At 41.2% G+C, this 21,312-nt stretch overlaps 1 protein-coding gene across 6 annotated transcripts in view; it reads right to left on the minus strand.

Moving 5' to 3' along the window:
• The window catches only part of CCL28 (C-C motif chemokine ligand 28), a 31,878-nt gene extending 13,730 nt beyond the window's left edge, over positions 1–18,148 (minus strand). Inside the window, exon 1 of one of the 6 annotated variants that reach the window (XM_010363128.2) lies at positions 18,010–18,148. In XM_010363128.2, the coding sequence (XP_010361430.1) occupies positions 18,010–18,073 (64 nt within the window). In that variant the 5' untranslated portion in view covers positions 18,074–18,148. The other 5 variants (XM_030928001.1, XM_030928002.1, XM_010363131.2 and 2 more) reach the window with 5 other exon arrangements.
• Between the last annotated feature and the right edge of the window lie 3,164 nt (positions 18,149–21,312).

Genomic DNA, 21,312 nt, shown 5'->3' on the forward strand with positions numbered 1-21,312 from the left:
ACGAACTGTCTACTGAAACATGTAATTTTTCCCATAACAGACAGTAAATTATAACTGAAAATTGTAAAAAAAAAAAAAAAGAAAAGAAAAAAATGATAAGATAATGTTGTGTATCTTAGATCTTTATTTAGGTACCTTTTAAATTTTGTTGTATTGTGAATGAGTTTTTAAAAATACTTTTTTCTAATTAGTTAATTTTTATGTATAAGAATTCTATTGATTATTTAATGTTGCTCCAGCAACCTTGCTGAATTTTTTTATTTGTAATAGTTTGGAATAGATACTCCAGTTTTATAGTAAATCATCATTTTTATCTCTTTCTTTCTCAATTCCTGTGTGTAGGAAATAAAGGTTTTTTCTCTTTTAAAATCTGTTACTTTGCTAAATGCCTACAACAGTGCCTAGCCCATTGAAAGTTCAACACATAATTTTAAATTGCTGTGGTGGATCAATCTATTTTCTTCCTTGCCTTCCTGGGATAAACCATACATATTCATAACATATTAATTTTTATATCTTGTATAAGATTTCCTATTTATTAATATTTTTGCACCTCTGTTCATAAATTCATCTATACTTTTACACCCTGCTACCATCCTTCCATGTTTTGGGTATTAAGGGTATGTTAATCTCAACAATGCATTGGGTAGTCTTCTCTGTTCTTCCATCCTTTGAAAGAGTTTGTATAAGACAAAGATTTTCGGTTCTTCCAATTTTTGGTAAAACTTCAAAAACTATCTAGGCCTGGTGTCTGAGGAAAGATAAAGTTTAAGTTGGATTTGTTAGTGTCTTACTTGTGTGTGTGTGTGTGTGTGTGTGTAAATAAATATATATATATTTACATATATATTTATTATTTTTCCAAGAAATTGTTCATTTTATCCACAATTTCTACTTTATTCTCACAAAATTTCATAGCTTTATCTTACTGTATTTGCAGTCATGACTCTTTTTTTAAATTCTTAGTGTTTGAAGAGAAGTTTCCTGTGCAAAGTAGCAGTTTAAAAGTTTGAGCCAGGTGTGGTGGCTCATACCTATAATCCCACTACTTTGGGAGACTGAGGTGGGAGGATTGCTTGAGGCCAGGAGTTCAGGACCAGCCTGGGCAAAATAGTGAGACCCTGTCTCTACAAAAAATTTAAAAGATTAGCCAGGCATTGTGGCCCACCTACTGGGAGGCTAAGGCAGGGGGATCGCTTGAGCCCAGGAGTTGGAGGCTTTGATCCGCCACTGCGTTACAGGAAAGGGGTCCCCATCCACACCCCAAGAGAGGGTTATTGGATCTCGCGCAAGAAAGAATTTAGGGCAACTCCGCTGTCCAAAGTGAAGGCAAGTTTATTAAGAAAGCAAAGGAATAAAAGAATGGCTACTTCACAGAGCAGCCCTGAGGGCGACTGGTTGCTCATTTGTATGGTTATTTCCTGATTATATGCTAAATAAGGAGTGGACTATTCATGTCCCCCCCCTCCTTTTTTTTTGAGAGGGAGTCTCCTCTGTCGCCCAGGCTGGAGAGCAGAGGCACGATCTCTGCTCACTGCAAGCTCTGCCTCCTGGCTCAGCCTCCCCAGTAGCTGGGACTACAGGCCCCCACCAGCACACCTGGCTAATTTTTTTTGTATTTTTAGTAGAGATAGGGTTTGTGTTAACCAGGATGGTCTCATCTCCTGACCTCGTGATCCGCCCGCCTCGGCCTCCCAAAGTGCTGGGATTACAGGCGTGAGCCACCCCGCCCGGCCCATGTCTCCCCTTTTTAGACCATAGGGTACCCTCTTGACGTTGCCATGGCATTTGTAAACTGTCATGGCGCTGATGGGAGTGTAGTAGTGAGAGCGACCAGAAGTTACTCTTGGGGCCATTTTGGTTTTGGTAGGATTAGGTGACTTCTTCACTGCAACCTGTTTTATTAGCAAGGTCTTTTATGACCTGTATTTTTTGCTGACCTATCTCATCCTGTGACTTAGATGGGAAGGCAGCTTAGTAGGTTTCAGCCTCATTTTACTTAGCTCCTATTTTAAGATGTAGTTGCTCTGGTTCACTCGCCTCTGACAATTGCATTGCAGCCTGGGCGACAGAGACCTTGTCTCTAATAATAAATACATGTTTGGATCTAAATAATAATATATATTTATAAACTTACAAGTGTAAGTTGCTTAGAAACAAAGCATTCAACTCATGGGTTAAAGAGGAAACCACAAAATCTTATTCTGGAAAATAGTGAAAGTACTATTTATTATAATGGGTGGGATACAGTTAAATTTAGCCCTAAATGCATTTATTTAAAACACATATACGGAAAAAACGTGTGTTCAACTAAAAACCCGGAAAAGGAAAATCAGAAGAAACAGCACGAGAAAACAAAAGAAAAGCACGACCTTACGGCGCTTTGCGGCTGTCGCGCTATTGGTATCTGTAGTCGTGGCTGCTGCGGACCAGGAGACTGAAGTGGAAAACCGCGGGCGGTAGCGGAAGCCGAGACCAAGGAAGAGAGCGGGAAGTGCAGAGTGAGAGCAACAAGAAACTGGTGGCGCCGGACGTCGTTTACCTGGGCGACGTCCAGTTGCCCTTCCGGCCTCTGCGCGTGCGCAACCTGGTTGGCGCCCCTGACCTGGTGAGCAGGTTTCTTTAAGGCCGTGGAAGGTTCCTACCGGCGCGGGGAGAGGACCGGGCGTGAAGGAGCTGCCCAAGTATAACAAGTACTACACGAAGGGTAGGGTGGAGTCCCAGGCATTGCTTGACGGCCGGACGCCGAGACGCCCACGTCTCCCGCAAGCGCACGCCTGGACCCAGGGGAGCCGGCTGGGGCGCCCGGGACCAGGCCTGGCCTACCGCGGGCTGCCCTTCACAGAGCTGCAGGAGAAATCTAGTTGTATTGTGCACGCATTCCCTTAACCCTTACTAGTGTTTTTTTGATTGATCAGTTTTTGATGCGGGTATGTTAAAATCTCACAGTTACTGGGATTGTGCCAGTTTTTGTTTGTTTGTTTTTCCTTCTTGCAATTCTGTCTACTTTTCTGATATAACACTTGGGGTTATGTTTTTAGACGCCTAAGTATCTTGCTGGTCCACAGCCAGGATTAGAATGAGGCAGGAGTCTCAGGTGCAGAATTTAAGGAACCGCCAAAAGAACTCCGTAATGAAGATGAGCAATATTTGGATGCAATATTTTTCAAAATAAAAATTAATGCAAAAAAGTTATGATTAGCAAAATGCTGCAATTTTAAATAAAAACAAAATCTGACTGCATTTTCACAACTCGATCACCTCTCTTGCCTCACAGGAGTCTGAGATAGCTTTTCGCTGAAGTGAACTTTTTATCTTTGGGTAAGATTCCTCTGTTTCTACTGTAGCTTTTTGCTTAAATAGTATTTTTCTGTTATTGACATTGCTACACTAATCTTTTGGTTTGTATTCATTTATTCTATCCTTTTTGCGTTTTTAAATCCTTTTTCTTTGCTTTTTATTCTTTCTGTTGGAAAGGTATTTTCTGTATTTCCTTTATTAATATTTTTCTACCAAAAATTTAGGCTGAGTTGAGTCAAGAAAAATCTCCCTTGGGAAAATGTCTGCAGTATCTAGTACTGACATGTTTCTTTTTGAATCGTATAAGTGTGTTATTTTACTAATGAAAGTGATAGTCATGTCAGTAAAATTCTAGAAGCATTTATAGAGTGCTGCCTACATTGTATCAGTCTTTGTAACAGACAGCGAGTATATAAGAATTAATGAGTCATAGTACCTGCTCTCAGGGCGCCTACAATTAGCAGACTTTTTTTTTTCTTTTTTTCCTTCAGATGGGATCTTGCTCTGTCACCCAAGCCGGTGCACACCACCATGCCCGGCTAATTTCTTTATTTTTTTGTAGAGATGGAGTCTCACTTTATGCCCAGGCTGAGCAGACATTTTTCTAACATTGTCTCATTGGACATCTCTGCTGCATTTAACACTTGCCCATTCCTTCCTTGAAAATTTCCATATTCTTAGTTACTAGTCTCTTCTAATTTTCTGAATAATGAGAAACTATGGCCAGGCGCGGTGGCTCACGCCTGTAATCCCAGCACTTTGGGAGGCTGAGGCAGGTGGATCACAAGATCAGAAGTTCAAGACCAGCCTGGCCAAGATGGTGAAACCCCATCTGTACTAAAAATACAAAAAATTAGCCGGGCATGGTAGCAGACGCCTGTAATCCCAGCTACTTAGGAGGCTGAGGCAGCGAATTGCTTGAACCCGGGAGGTGGAGGTTGCAGTGAGTCAAGATTGTGCCACTGCACTCCAGCCTGGGTCACAGAGCGAGACTCCATCTCATTAAAAAAAAAAAAAAAAAAAACAAATTACTTTCTCTGCTTCTTGAATGCGTCCTCCTTTGCCCTTTCCTCAATAGTTAGCATTCTCAAAATTCCATCCCTAACCTACTGCTCTTTTCTTTCCACATCTCATGTTTAAAATTTTTACTATGTTGGTAACTTCAAAATGTGTTTTTTACCTCTACCCAAATACTCTGATGTATATCCACCTGCTATTGAACATGCACTTGGATATCCCACAGGCACCCCAAACTCAACAGAGCCCCAACTGAAGCCATCATCTCCTGCCACTTTAAATCTACTTCTGTTTTCCTTTTCTCATCTCATTTAATCACTTTGTACTGTTATCCAAGTGTAATTCCATCTTCCTTCTGCACTCCCATGGCCAGCCAAATTCCTGTAGATTGTATTTTCCTTAACGCTTTTCACATCTGTCTCCTCTTCATCCTTGTTACCACTCTTAGTTCAGGACCTCATTAATTGGCTTCTGGACTGCTGAACCTCTCAGTTGTCTACTTTTTTCCAATTTTGTCATTTCCCCATTTGAATCTGAGGTCCCACAGTACCTTGTGCTTTCCTATATTTTTGTCTTTACCATGTATGAAATTAAGTCTATGACTGTCTTTTGACTGTAAGCTCCCACAGGGTATCTTTGTAACCCCCCACCACATAGCACATTGTCTAGTATTAGTGCTAAGTAAGTTTCTTGGACTGAACTAAGCTCTGTTCTTATTAGTGTTTCATTTTTATCTTGTTTTAAGGCTTTTAATGTCAAAAATATTTTTGCTTTTTTTCTAGGAATAGTATTTTCAGTTTTTGGTCAAGGTCTTATGTCCCAAATTACCTACAATTACACAGTGCTTTTCATAGGTACCATCCCTGCACATTGAAGTAGTTAGGGGTCAGTAAATATAATAAATCATTTGTTTGCTATATATAATATTTTAAAGATGTTTTTAGTATCTGAATAAAAGCATTCCTATTTGTCTTATTATGGTGTTATTTCTTTTCTTTCCTTTTTTCTTTTCTTCTTTTTTTTTGGAGATGGTCTTGCTCTGTTGCCCTGGCTGGAGTGCAATGGTGCAATCATGGTTCACTGCGGCCTTGAATGCCTAGGCTCAAGTGATCCTCCTGCCTTAGCTGCCCAAGTAGCTGGGAATACAGGTGCACCCACTACGCCTGGCTAGTTTTTAAAAATTTTTGCAGAAACAGGGTGTTGTATGTTGCCCAGGCTGGTCTCAAACTCCTAACCTCAAGCGATCCTCCCACCTCAGCCTCCCAAAGTGCAAGGATTATAGGCATGAGCCACTGCACCTGGCCTTATTCTGGTGTTATTTCTATTAGCTTTGGATTGTCATTATTATTCCCAGTATTAAGTATATGGATGATTTTCCAGGAATGTGAGTCCCTGTTTTGGTTCTGTCTATGATCCAGTTTTGGTCACCAGACGGCTGTAAAGATCTCTCAGTGCTCAAGAACTGTTGGCACTGCACATCAAATTTGTGATACAAAAATTAGATTCTGGGTTTTGTTGTTGGAGAACGGTATCTCATTCTACTGCCCAGGCAGACCTCGAACTCCTAGACTCAAGCTATCCTCCCACCTTTGTCTCCCTAAGTGCTGGGATTACAGGTGTGAGCCACCGTGCCTGGCAGATTTTGGGTTTTAAGGAAAGGATCCTGCTATTGTAGAGAGGTGAACCGCTTCCTCGCTTAGTTATATAGGATCTCACTACTCAAAGTGTGGTACCCAGAGCCACAACAATGGCATCACCTGGGAGCTGATTAGAAATGCAGTTTGAAAAGCACTGGTACTGTATACAGAACACAGCAAAATAGAAACAGTAAAGAAAGGCACATGCAATTATTGCAGAAAGGATTTGCAGACTAAAGATAAAAATGATAGATTCACTTAGCTACTAGCAGTGTCTCAAGACTGACTGCAATTTAAGAAGCACAGTCTGAGTGCGGTGGCTCACACCTGTAATCCCAGCATTTTGGGAGGCCGAGGTGGATGGATCATGAGGTCAGGAGTTCGAGACCAGCCTGGCCAACATGGTGAAACCCCCCCCATCTCTACTAAAAATACAAAAAATTAGCTGGATGTGGTGGCAGGCACCTGTAATCCCAGCTACTCAGGAGGCTGAGACAGGAGAATTGCTTGAACCTGGGAGGCAAAGGTTGCAGCAAGCAGAGACCACACCACTGCACTCCAGCCTGGGCAACAGAGCAAGACTCCATCTAAAAAAAGAAAAAAAAGGCAACACATAATGTTCAGAATGTGGTTAGAATACATCCCTCCATTCTCATGGACCTCACGCCTTAGTGTAGCCAGATCGTGTGGTGGGTGCTGACAGATGGCCACTGCTGTCACTAAGTGGGCAGGAAAGACTCAATAATCCATGATATGTGGAACTGCTATTCCCAAGTAAAGTCCTCCAAGATACTTTTTGGAACCCTGGGATAATATTTGGGGGCATGGAGAGTGGATGGGGATTTTTCTTTGCTTTAACATGATACAGACACTAGAGTGGTCAGGGGATAGTCTTGAAGGGGTTTGGATAATTTTGTGCCATGAAAACATCCTGAGAGGCTTTGTAGCATGGTACTTAAACATGTAGAGACTACCAGGTTTAAATTCTGTTTCTGCTACCTACTAGCTGACCTTGGGTGAGTTAATTCTCTGTGTCTCAATCCTGTTATCTGTAATCTGGGGGTGGTCCTAGCATCTACCTCAGGGTTATTGTGAAGATTGCATGAGTTTGTATATTTAAGTGCTTAGAACAGGAGTGACAACAGATAGCACTCAATAAACGGAAACAAAAAGGACATATGTGGGCCAATATGCAGTACAGTCCCTGGCTCAGTAAGTATACAGGTGCCCATTAAGTGTTTGTGGAATGTGCCACTTGTTTATTTGTTTTCCCTCAGTTTCAAACTCACCCTTAATTTCCTTTCTATGAAATTGAGATTGGCCCTTAAATATTTTTCCTTGGCTAGCTGGCACGTTGTTAAACTTTATCTGTAGAAGATATTGAAGGGACATTGCAGGAAGAGGAGGTTTTCCTTCCTGGCTCCAGGGTCCTCTCATCAGATTCCTGTAGATGCAGCTCCTGCAGTGCTTTAGCTTCTTCAGTGCATGGCAATTAGTAGCACCCCTACAGGCAGGTTTGTAGCCCAGTGCCTCCAGTGAGATGCTTCCCTGTGACAGACTTTCCCCTACAAACTAGAAGGTGGATATCCAGCATGTTCTGCCAGTACAGACCAGGTGACTTTTCTGCCATTTGGTGAGCCATGGCTGGATCTCAGCTGGAGAGGGTAAGGGTGCAGGAACTCTTCCTTGAGTGATCTGTTTTTGCCCTTGGAATATCTGCTTTTCCTACATTCCTTAAAATTATCTTTCTTTCTAGCCTATTTCTTGTTATAGTTAATAATTTGTTCATATTAAACTTTCAAATTATCTGGTTTCTGTCTCCTAATAGGACCCTGATTGATATTAATAATAAATGAATAAATGAAACATTAACATTCCCAGTTGTTCTGAGAAGTTTAAATGTTTTATATAAGATGAAGCTGCAGATTTTCAGAATTTTTGTGTTAAATAGATTTACTGTTATCTGTGATTAAAATATGTGTTAAGACAATATGTAGATTGTGATCCTGTTTCTGTTTTATTTATTTATTTTTTATTTTGTATTTTTATTTTTCTTCTGAGATGGAGTTTTGCTCTGTCGCCCAGGCTGGAGTGCAGTGGTGTGATCTTGGCTCACTGCAAACTCCACTTCCCAGGTTCACGCCATTCTCCTGCCTCAGCCTCCCGAGTGGCTGGGACTACAGGCGCCCGCCACCACGCCCAGCTAATTTTTTTTTTAGTAGAGACGGGGTTTCACCATGTTAGCCAGGATGGTCTTGATCTCCTGACCTCAGTCTCCCAAAGTGCTGAGATTACAGGCGTGAGCCACCGCACCCGGCCATCCTGTTTCTGTTTTAAAAAATTGGTGTGTGCTGGTTCCAAGATGGCCGAATAGGAACAGCTCCAGTCTACAGCTCTCAGTGTGAGCGATGCAAAAGATGGGTGATTTCTGCATTTCCAACTGAGGTACCGGGTTCATCTCACTGGGGCTTGTCGGACAGTGGGTGCAGTCCACGGAGTGTGAGCCGAAGCAGGGTGGGGTGTTGTCTCACTGGGAAAGTGCAAGGGGTCGGGGAATTCCCTTTCCTAGCCAAGGGAAGCCATGACAGATGGTACCTGGAAAATCAGGACACTCCCACCCTAATACTGCACTTTTCCAATGGTCTTAGCAAACAGCACACCAGTAGATTATATCCCGCGCCTGGCTCAGAGGGTCCCATGCCCACGGAGCCTTGCTCACTGCTAGCACAGCAGTCTGAGATCAAACTGCAAGGCAGCAGCGAGGCTGGGGGACAGGCGTCCGCCATTGCTGAGGCTTGAGTAGGTAAACAAAGAGGCCGGGAAGCTCGAACTGGGTGGAGCGCACCACAGCTCAAGGAGGCCTGTCTGCCTCTGTAGTCCTCACCTCTGGGAGCAGGGCATAACTGAACAAAAGACAGCAGAAACTTCTGCAGACTTAAAACGTCCCTGTCTGACAGCTTTGAAGAGAGCAGTGGTTTTCCCAGCATGGAGTTTGAGATCCAAGAACAGACAGATTGCCTCCTCAAGTGGGTCCTTGACCCCCCGAGTAGCCTAACTGTGAGACTTGTCCCAGTAGGGGCCAACTGACACCTCATACAGCCGGGTGCCCCTCTGAGACCAAGCTTCCAGAGGAAGGATCAGGCAGCAACATGTGCTGTTCTGCAGCCTCAACTGGTGATACCCAGGCAAACAGGGTCTGGAATGAACCTCTAGCAAACTCCAACAGACCTGCAGCTGAGAGTCCTGACTATTAGAAGGAAAACTAACCAACAGAAACGACATTGACACCAAAACCCCATCTGTATGTCATCATCATCAAAGACCAAAGGTAGATAAAACCACAAAGATGGGGAGAAACCAGAGCAGAAAAGCTAAAAATTCTGAAAATCAGAGTGCCTCTTCTTCTCCAAAGGAATGCAGCTCCTCGCCAGCAACGGAACAAAGCTGGACAGAGAATAAATTTGACAAGTTGAGAGAAGAAGGCTTCAGACGATCGGTAATAACAAACTTCTCTGAGCTAAAGGAGGATGTTTGAACGCATGGCAAAGAAGCTAAAAACCTTGAAAAAAGATTAGATGAATGCCTAACTAGAATAAACAGCATAGAGAAGACCTTAAGGGACCGGATGGAGCTGAAAACCATGGCACGAGAACTATGTGATGCATGCACAAGCTTCGGTAGCCGATTCAATCAAGTGGAAGAAAGGGTATCAGTGATTGAAGATCAAATGAATAAGATGAAGCGAGAAGAGAAGTTTAGAGAAAAAAGAGTGAAAAGAAACGAACAAAGCCTCCAAGAAATACGGGACTATGTGAAAAGACCAAATCTACATCTGATTGGTGTACCTGAAAGTGACGGGGAGAATGGAACCAAGTTAGAAAACACTCTTCAGAATATTATCCAGGAGAACTTCCCCAAACTAGCAAGGCAGGCCAACATTCAAATTCAAGAAATATAGAGAATGCCACAAAGATACTCCTCGAGAAGAGCAACTACAAGACAAATAATTGTCAGATTCACCAAAGCTGAAATGAAGGAAAAAATATTAAGGGCAGCCAAAGGGAAACCCATCAGACTAACATGTTAGGCGGATCTCTCAGCAGAAACTCTACAAGCCAGAAGACAGTGGAGGCCAATATTCAACATTCTTAAAGAAAAGAATTTTCAACCCAGAATTTCATATCCAGCCAAATTAAGCTTCATAAGTGAAGGAGAAATAAAATCCTTTACAGACGAACAAATGCTGAGAGATTCTGTCACCACCAGGCCTGCCCTACAAGAGCTCCTGAAGGAAGCACTAAACATGGAAAGGAACAACCGGTACCAGCCACTGCAAAAACATGGCAAATTGTAAAGACCCTCTATGATAGGAGGAAACTGCATCAACTAATGAGCAAAATAACCTGCTAACGTCATAATGACAGGATCAAATTCACACATAACAGTATTAACCTTAAATATAAATGGGATAAATGCTCCAATTGAAAGACTCAGACTGGCAAATTGGATAAAAAGTCAAGACCCATCAGTTTCCTGTATTCAGGAGACCCATCTCACATGGAGAGACACACATAGGCTCAAAATAAAGGGATGGAGGAAGATCTACCAAGCAAATGAAAACAAAACAAAACAAAAAAGCAGGGGTTGCATTCCTAGTCTCTGATAAAACAGACTTTAAACCAACAAAGATCAAAAGAGACAAAGAAGGCTGTTACATAATGGTAAAGGGATCAATTCAAGAAGAAGAGCTAACTATCCTAAATATATGTACACCCAATACAGGAACACCCAGATTCATAAAGCAAGTCCTTAGAGACCTACAAAGAGACTTAGACTCCCACACAGTAATAGTGGGAGACTCTAACATCCCACTGTCAACATTAGATAGATCAACGAGACAGAAAGTTAAAAAGGATATCCAGGGATTGAACTCAGCTCTGCACCAAGCAGACCTAATAGACATCTACAGAACTCTCCACCCCAAATCAACAGAATATACATTTTTCTCAGCACCACATCACACTTATTACAAAACTGACCACATAGTTGGAAGTAAAGCACTCCTCAGCAAATGTAAAAGAACAGAAATTATAACAAACTGTCTCTCAGACCACAGTGCAATCAAACTAGAACTCAGGATTAAGAAATTCATTCAAAACCACTCAACTGCATGGAAACTGAACAACCTGCTCCTGAATGACTACTGGGTACATAATAAAATGAAGGCAGAAATAAAAATGTTCTTTGAAACCAATGAGAACAAAGACACAACATACCAGAATCTCTGGGACACATTTAAAGCAGTATGTAGAGGGAAATTTATAGCACTAAATGCCCACAAGAGAAAGCAAGAAAGATCTAAAATTGACACCTTAACATCACAATTAAAAGAACTAGAGAAGCAAGAGCAAACACATTCAAAAGCTAGCAGAAGGCAAGAAATAACTAAGATCAGAGGAGAACTGAAGGGGATAGAGACACAAGAAACCCTTCAAAACATCAATGAATCCAGGAGCTGTTTTTTTGAAAAGATCAACAAAATTGATAGACTGCTAGCAAGACTAATAAAGAAAAAAAGAGAGAACAATCAAAGAGACACAGTAAAAAGTGATAAAGGGGATATCACCACTGACCCCACAGAAATACAAACTACCATCAGAGAATACTATAAACAACTCTATGCATGTAAGCTAGAAAATCTTGAAGAAATGGCTAAATTCCTGGACACATACACCCTCCCAAGACTAAATCAGGAAGAAGCTGAATCCCTGAATAGACCAATAACAGGCTCTGAAATTGAGGCAATAATTAATAGCCTACCAACCAAAAAAAGTCCAGGACCAGATGGATTCACAGCCGAATTCCACCAGAGGTACAAAGAGGAGTTGGTACCATTCCTTCTGAAACTATTCCAATCAATAGAAAAAGAAGGAATCCTCCCTAACTAATTTTATGAGGCCAACATCATCCTGATAGAGACACAACAGAAAAAGAGAATTTTAGACCAATATCCCTGATGAACATCGATGCAAAAATCCTCAGTAAAATACTGGCAAACCAAATCCAGCAGCACATCAAAAAGCTTAGCCACCACAATCAAGTCGGCTTCATCCCTGGGATGCAGGGCTGGTTCAACATATGCAAATCAGTAAACAGAATCCATCATATAAACAGAACCAAAGAGCAAAACCACATGACTATCTCAATAGATGCAGAAAAGGCCTTCGACAAAATTCAACAGCCCTTCATGCTAAAAACTCTCGATAAACTAGGTATTGAGGGGATGTATCTCAAAATAATAAGAGCTATTTATGGCAAACCCACAGTCAATATCATACTGAATGGGCAAAAACTGGAAACATTCCCTTTGAAAACTGGCACAAGACAGGGATGCCCTCTCTTGCCACTCCTATTCATCATAGTGTTGGAAGTTCTGGCCAAGGCAATCAAGCAGGAGAAAGAAATAAAGGGTATTCAATTAGGAAAAGAGGAAGTCAAATTGTCCCTGTTTGCAGATGACATGATTGTATATTTAGAAAACCCCATCATCTCAGCCCAAAATCTCCTTAAGCTGATAAGCAACTTCAGCAAAGTCTCAGGATACAAAATCAATATGCAAAAATCACAAGCATTCCTATACACCAATAAAAGATAAACAGAGAGCCAAATCATGAGTGACCTCCCATTCACAATTGCTTCAAAGATAATAAAATACCTAGGAATCCAACTTACAAGGGATATGAAGAACCTCTTCCAGGAGAACTACAAACCACTGTTCAATGAAATAAAAGAGGACACACACAAAAAAGGAAGAACATTCCATGCTCATGGATGTGAAGAATCTATATGTGAAAATGGCTGTACTGCCCAAGGTAATTTATAGATTCAGTGCTATCCCCATCAAGCTGCCAATGGGTTTCGTCACAGAATTGGAAAAATCTACTTTAAACTTCATATGGAACCAAAAAGACCCCACGTTGCCAAGGCAATCCTAAGCAAACAAGAACAAAGTTGGAGGCATCACACTACCTGACTTCAAACTATACTACAAGGCTACAGTAAACACAACAGCATGGTACTAGTACCAAAACAGAGATATAGACCAATGGAACAGAACACAGCCCTCAGAAATAATACCACACATCTACAGCCATCTGATCTTTGCCAAACCTGACAAAAACAAGAAATGGGGAAAGGATTTCCTATTTAATAAATGGTCTTGGGAAAACTAGTTAGCCATATGTAGAAAGCTGAAACTGGATCCCTTCCTTACACCTTATACAAAAATTAATTCAAGATGGATTAAAGACTTAAATGTTAGACCTAAAACTATAAAAAGCCTAGAAGAAAACCTAGGCAATACCATTCAGGCCATAAGCATGGGCAAGGACTTCATTACTAAAACACCAAAAGCAATGGCAACAAAAGCCAAAATTGACAAATGGGATCTAGTTAAACTAAAGAGCTTCTGCACAGCAAAGGAAACTACCATCAGAGTGAACAGGCAACCTACAGAATGGGAGAAAAATTTTTACAATCTACCCATCTGACAAAGGGCTAATATCCAGAATCTACAAAGAACTTAAACAAATTTACAAGAAAAAAATCAAACAACCCCATCAAAAAGTGGGCAAAGGATATGAACAGACAATTCTCAAAAGAAGACATTTATGCAGCCAACAGACACATGAAATAATGGTCATCATCACTGGCCATCAGAGAAATGCAAATCAACACCACAATGAGATACCTTCTCACACCAGTTAGAATGGTGATCATTAAAATGGTGATCATAGGAAGCAACTGGTGCTGGAGAGGATGTGGAAAAATAGGAACACTTTTACACTTTTGTTGGGACTGTAAACTAGTTCAACCATTGTGGAAGACAGTGTGGCGATTCCTTAAAGATCTAGAACCAGAAATACCATTTGACCCAGCCATCCCATTACTGGATATATACCCAAAGGATTATAAATCATGCTGCTATAAAGGCACATGCACACGTATGTTCATTACAGCACTATTCAAAATAGCAAAGACTTGGAACCAAGCCAAATTTCCATCAATGATAAACTGGATTAAGAAAATGTGGCACATGTGCACCATGGAATACTATGCAGCCATAAAAAAGGATGAGTTCATGTCCTTTGTTAGGGACATGGATGCAGCTGGAAACCATCATTCTGACCAAACTATCGCAAGGACAGAAAACCAAACACTGCATGTTCTCACTCATAGGTGGGAATTGAACAGTGAGAACACTTGGACACAGGGTGTGGAACATCACACACCGGGGCCTGTCGTGGATTGGGGGGAGGGGGAGGGATAGCATTAGGAGATATACCTAATGTAAATGATGAGTTAATGGGTGCAGCACACCAACATGGCACATGTATGCATTTGTAACAAACCTGCACATTGTGCACATGTACCCTAGATCTTAAAGAATAATAATAATAAAAAAATACTGGTATGGATGTATGTGTGGGTTGTGTTGCTAAATGCCTAGAGGAAATTCTGGAAGGATATGCAGAACCCTCTGGACAGGGGAGAGGGATTAAAGGAATGATGAAGTGGGACTTTCCTTTTTTTTATTCTTTATATTTTTATATTTAAAAATACACTAAGTATTTGTAACTTTCATAATATTAGGATAAATTCTTTAATTTTTGTGAGTTTTGGTAATTTTATTTTTTTGGTAAAGTTTTACTTTTTTTTTTCTTTTTTTTGGATAGAGAGTCTCACTCTGTCACCCAGGCTGGAGTTCAGTGGTGCGATCATGACTCACTGCAGCCTGGAACTCCTGGGCTCAAGCAATCTTTCTGCCTCAGTCTCCCAAAGTGCTGGAATTACAGGCAGGGAGGCCAAGGAAGGAGAATCACTTGAGGCCAGGAGTTCGAGACCAATCTGGGCAACATAGTGAGACTCTATCTCTACAAAAAAATTTTTTTTTTTAATTAGCCAGGTGTGGCTGGGCAGGTGGCTCACACCTGTAATCCCAGCAGTTTGGGAGGCCAAGGTGGGTGGATCACCTGAGGTCAGGAGTTTGAGACCAGCCTGGGCAACATGGTGAAACCCTGTCTCTACTAAAAATACAAAAATTAGCTGGCTGTGGTGGCGCAAGCCTCTGATCCCAGCTACTCGGGAGGATGAGGCAGGAGAATTGCTTAAACCCAGGAGACGGAGGTTGCAGTTAGCCGAGATCATGTCATTGCTCTCCAGCCTGGCCTGGGCGACAAAAGCAACAAACTCCATCTCCAAAAACAAACAAAAAATTAGCCAGGTGTGGTGGCATGCACCTGTAGTCCCACCTATGTCAGACCTCTTAGGGACCACAATTGGAGAGTCCCAATTGTGCAGAACAACACTGAGTCACAAATGTACATTCCTGGTAATCTTCCCTAGCCAGTGTGTTATGATTAAAACAAAAGTCAACATTTTAGGATGCAAGCAGCAAATCTCTAGCAAGTATTGGTGTGATTCAGTAGCCATCGTACTCTGAGAAAGACGGTTGTCAGTGGGAAGACAATTTGGGCCTCACTGCAGCAAAATCTCCTAACTTGACTCTGCTGGGCACAAGTGAGCCTTGATCTTAATGAACAATAAAACAGCCAAGCCCACAAAGCCCTAGATTGTGGGTTTAAATAATCGGGCTCAGGGCCACTGAAACAGGATGAAAGACATGTTTATGGATTCAGTATTGAGTTCTGGGAGCCAGCAGCCACGTCAGCAGAGGTGGAGTGTGCCCTACCTTTGGGCAGAATCCAAGGCTTTTAATTATAGATAAAGTCACCTGCTTCCTGATTTGTGCAAAACACTTTGGGAATGCCAGTTATTGAGCCATCACAACAAGTTAGCCATTTAAGACACCATTAAGATAAGGAACAGCTTTCTGCCTGAAGAAAACAAAATATATTTCCCAAAGTTCCAAACTGGCACAGGCCATTTCCCTATTCCCCTTGCCAAGACCACCTGTCCTTTTCTCTGCACTGTTGAGTTGTTGAGTGTTCTCTACCTTCCTCCCTCCCCACTTGGTTTTCCACCCCTTCCCTGGACCCAGAATCACTTAAGTGCCTCCCACAGGGCACCTGGCTTACATGGACACTTGAGTGGAAGTTTGCTAAGAATAGCTGTGGCATTGCCCCTCTGTTCCACAACTGTTCTCAGGACTACTTGTGTGTTTTTACCCAGTATCACTTATTTTTAAATGGCAGAAGGTTGGAGCTTCTCAGGCAATGTGATTTTCCTGTGGCCTAAACTGCCTTAGGTAAAGCATCGAGACTAAGCCAAAAGGCTATTGCTGGGTCTCTCGGCTCCCTTTCTTTATTATCGCCAGCAGCCATACCTTTTCACACGCCTCTTCATTTTGCCGTCCCACTCCACCGTCTCTACCAGGACTCAGTCCCATGTGAAGTTGGGTCCTGGGTATGGCAGACCCTTCCTCATTACACTCTGCCTCCTTGACCTGCTGTTCCCTCCCTCCTTTCCTGTAGGAGAGCTGCTGCTGTGGGGACAGGTGGGAATAGGTCAGGAAGCTGGATAGAGGTACACATTTCAAAGTTTTATGTAAAAAATTTGAGTTGGTGGAATTACCAGAACTAGGAGTGAAGCCTTAGCAGGTAGACCTTTCAGAAATAGTGAAAATGAGTCCCAAAATCTCAGTGGTGAATTTTTCTGAGAAATGTTACAGAAACATAAAGTGACAAATTTTTGTCTTTATCTTAATAAGATAGATAGATTAGTAGAAATTGAGAAGAGACTGTCCAGTTTTTTTCTGTTGCTTATTTGTATAAGCCTAGTACATTGATGGACTATATTGGAGTCCCTAAGCAAATGTCTGCAGGGACTAGGCAGTTAATACAGCAAACTTCAGAGGCTCATCTGCTTTAGCCAGTTCTTGCCTCGGTATGGTGGAATCATTGTTGCTACATCTGATTTTTCAAGAGAAGCTTTAAAATCCAATTTGTATGTGTGTATGTATGAGTATGTATACGAGAAAGCTTTCAGTTTTAAAATGTTGGCTCAAATTTTTAAAAAGCAGACCAAAGAAGACTTATATTCCGCCTTTGCTCTAGACTTAGAGAATCTGTTCAGGATAAAGCTTAAAGAAAAGATGACAATGGAAAAGAGCCATTGGTCAAGTGTTAAGTACTGACACTTAGGGTTTCCTGAATACAGTAGTGAGTGCTACTTTAGAAGAGATTCCCTCTAGTTCAAATGCAGTTACTGTCTCCATATACATGCTAGCAACTCACAATTTAAATTCTCTTTGACATAATTTGTAGGGTTCAATCTCCCTCATCCTTCTTTTTCTTTCTTTCTTTTCCTTTCTTCCTTTCCTTCCCTCTCCCCTCTCCTCCCCTCTTTTTGTTTTTAAGAGATCGGGTTTTACTATGTTGCCCAGGCTGGAGTGCAGTGGCAATTCACAGTGTGATCATAGCTCACTGCAATCTCGAATTCCTGGCCTGAAGCTATCCTCCAGCTGTAGCCTCCCGAGTAGCTGGGAATACAGGCATGCACCACTGTGCTTAGCTCTGCCCTCCCTTTTTAAAGATCAGACTGAAGTTTACGTTTTTTGTATCCATAGGGCTGACTTTGCTCAGGAAATTTACAACTTACCTAATTTGAACGCAGCTGGCCAAGTCTGTCTTTCCCTCCAGGAATGTGTACACTTGTGTTCAGACAATTTAGCAGGTTGGGGTATGGAGGAAGACAGATGAATAGTAGGAGCTTTACTCCAGCCTCTAGCTGGGGATTTTCTAAGATACTGTCATCAGAAAAGGAAACATAGCCCGAAGTTGCACCTATATGGAAGGACCTCATCCTGCAGGTGGCAAAAATTTCTAGTATGCCTGTTAGAATGAGGTTCCTTCCTGAAACTAATGGGAGATCTAGAATTTAAAACCTATGTCATTCTCTGGTAGGTAATCAGAAATTAATTGGAAATTCCTGCTTGAAGAGATAGATATTCTTGCCCCACCTCAATCCTTCCAGCACAGATTTGGGAGATACCCCCCTTCCAGTGGAGGCCTAGGTGGCCAGTGCCCCTACTCACCTTCTGAGGCATGTAGGGCCGCACAGACAGCCAAGGCCATGATGGCAAGTCCTGTCTGCTGCATTCCTGCCTGCCCTACTGGCACTGACAGCAACGCAAGTAAGGCTGTTCAATCAGGAAATGAGGCTAAAGGTGTCCTTGGGCACAGAGAAAGTGTAGAGGAAAAGTAAGCCAGGTGGCACCGCCCTGGGAGGTGTTCAGGGTATCTATTTCTCACTTTCCTTAAAGCCAGCTCCTCCCCAACTTATCAAGCTCCTAACTTGTGTTCACCCTGCCTGGGAGTCAGGGGATGTCAGTGGAGATCTGGCACTGTGAGTTGGGGTGTGCATCAGAATCATTTGGGAAACATTTTAAAAAAATCAATCTACATGACTCTCCCCTTTCCCTGATTTGTAAACCAGAACTCTCGGGTAGGAGACTAGTCATTTGAATTTTGTAAAAGCTCCACAGGTGATTCTAATGGACACTTGAGACCCATTGCATAATCAGTTTTTAAGTAGCTTATGGAAACCATGAGTTTCTGGGGACAAGGGTGACAAGTCATAAAAAAATTATCTTTGTGGAAAGATATGGAATTTTTAAAGCCCGTTCTGGTCTTGGTTCACAGCTAAATTATTTCCAGTGAAGTTTTTTACAATAGCTTATTTAGGAGAAAGACAGGAAGAGGGGCAATACCTTGTAGAAAAGAGCCCAAGAGCAGATGTGAAGAGGCATGAGCGCTAGTCCAGCTTTGCTGCTAATCATCTTTGTGAATAAAACCATGGAGCACCGTGAAGCTAACTAGATTCTAATTGCTCCTCATCTACTAATAAGTTGTATAACCTCAGGCGATGTACTTAACTTTGCTGTAAATAACAAGTCAGAGTAGATGACCTCCAAAATCATGCCATGCTTCCTCTAGAACTGTGTTGTCCTGTGTGGTAGCCACTAGTCCACATGTGGCTCTTGAGCACCTGAAATGTGACTGGTCCAAACTCAGATGTACTATAGGTATAAAATTCACACTGGATTTCAAAGACTGAGTACAGAAAAATATATAAAATATCTTGTTAATAATGTTTATACTGATTATTGATTACATGATAATATTTTGGATATTTTGGGTTAAATAAAATATCTTATTAAAATTAATTTCACCCATTTCTTTATATATTATAAATTGCTGCTGTGGTTTGAATATTTTTTTCTTCTCCAAAACTCATGTTGAAAATTAATCCCTAATAGTGCTGGGAGATAGGGCCTAATGGGCAGTGTTTAGGTTATGATGGCTCCACCCTCATGAATGGATGAATGCTACTATAAAAAGGGCTTGTGGGAATGGGTTGGTACCTTCTGCTCTTCTGCCAGGTGAGTACACAATGCTCCTTCTCTCCAAAAGATGCAGCAAAGAGGCATCATCTTGGAATTAGAAACTGAAATCACTGGTGCTTTGATCTTGGACTTCCCAGCCTCCATAATTGTAAGAGAGTAACTTGCCTGTAATCCCAGCACTTTGGAAAGTGAGATGGGCAGATCACTTGAGCCCAGGAGTTCACGACCAGCCTGGGCAACATGGGGAAACACTGTCTCTATAAAAAATAAAAATAAATAGCCTGGCATGGTAGCGTGTGCCTGTAGTCCTAGTTACTCAGGAGGCTAAGGTGGGAGGATTGCTTGAGTCCAGGAGGTTGAGGCTGCAGTGAGCAGAAATTGCAACATTACATTCCAGCCTGGGTGGACAGTGAGGTTCTGCCTTGAAAAAAATAAAATAAATTTTTAGAAGTGAAAATTGTCAAAGGGTATGCCCATTTAAATCACTTTTTCATATATAGTGCCAAATTATCTCACAGTATTGAAAATATCTCTGTACATGCCTCTCTCCTCCAATAGTGTGGGCTCAGTGAAGGCAGGATCTCCAGTGTGTTGCTCAGTGCTTGGCAAATAGTAGATGACTATTCACTGAATGAATAATGAGTTGGATAACTCAAATGAGAAGGCCTTCATTACATAAGCAAAATCTTGCCAGTGTGGTCACAGAAGTCTACAATTGGTACTCTTGGCCTTTTCTGAATATCTATAGCCTAATTGGTAATAATATTTTAAATTTTCACTTCTCAGAAGAGATTGTTTTATATACCACACTGAAAATAATAAATTACTCTTGGAGGATAATTAGTTGTAAAAACATATCACCTGAAGATTTATAGTTTTGAAACAAGGGCCAAGGGCAGTGACAGAAAGGGAGAGAAAGAGAGAATTTCAGAAATCTGTATTTAGAAACAAGATGGAACATTTTCCAGCTGAGATGGCTTTTAGGAGAGCCAAGTTTGGTTCCTTTCAGTGTGTGGTTTCATAGTTTACACTCTGTAATTAAATGTGTGATGAGGTATGCCAAAGTAAACAGAGAGGAAAGAATGCAGGACTAGTCATTAGGAACAAAGTTTGAACCTAGGGCCAATGGAGGGAATTTCCCTTGCCCTGACTTATTCCTGGTTAACACTATAGTTTCCTTTCTGGCTTAAATTTATAACTTTTTTTTTTTTTTTTTTTTTTTTTTTTTTTTTTAGCATTCATGCTTTCCAGCTATATGAATACAAATTCAATTCCATATCACCATCATCAACTGTATTATATGCTAAAGCATAGAAGTTAAGTGACTTGCCTAAGGTCAGTCAGTAATTTGGGAACCGTAGAGCAGAATGGTACCTTGAGCTAATAGGAATAAAAACACCCCCAGGGAAATCGGAAAAAGGAGAGCAGAGAGGGATGATTGATGTTTCTGGATGTTAAAATATATTATAAATTTACTGTAATTAAGTTAGTGTATCACTGATGCAGAAATCCAGAAGACAAAAGGCTCATGCCAATTTAATATATTGCCAAGTTAGTATTTTACCTCAGGGAAAACTGGATTATTCAATGAATGGTTTTGAAACAACTGGTTAACGGTGTAGAAAAAAGATAAAGTTAAACCTTTAAATTCCAGGTATATTAAATATTTAAAGTGAAGAATTAAAATGTAAAAGCACCCAAAGAAAATACGGAAGAGTTTTTTTTTTGTTTAAGTTTTACAGCAGAGAAGGTCTTTCTAGGCATAAAACAAGGCTCAGAACCCATTAAAAAAAACTTGACCTTATAAAAAAGTGAAATTTCATCATGGATAAATAAAATTCAAAAAAAGACAAAAGTTGAAATAAGTATACCAGGGGATGGTATTTGTAAGGCAGAAGACAAAAGACTCTTGTATTAAGAGGCCTTGTATATCAATAAGGAAGAAGCCAATAGCTCAACAGAAAAATAGGCAGTAGATGGCTGGGCGTGGTG

This window comes from Rhinopithecus roxellana, chromosome 3 (assembly GCF_007565055.1).
Source record: "Rhinopithecus roxellana isolate Shanxi Qingling chromosome 3, ASM756505v1, whole genome shotgun sequence".
Taxonomy (NCBI): Eukaryota; Metazoa; Chordata; class Mammalia; order Primates; family Cercopithecidae; genus Rhinopithecus; species Rhinopithecus roxellana.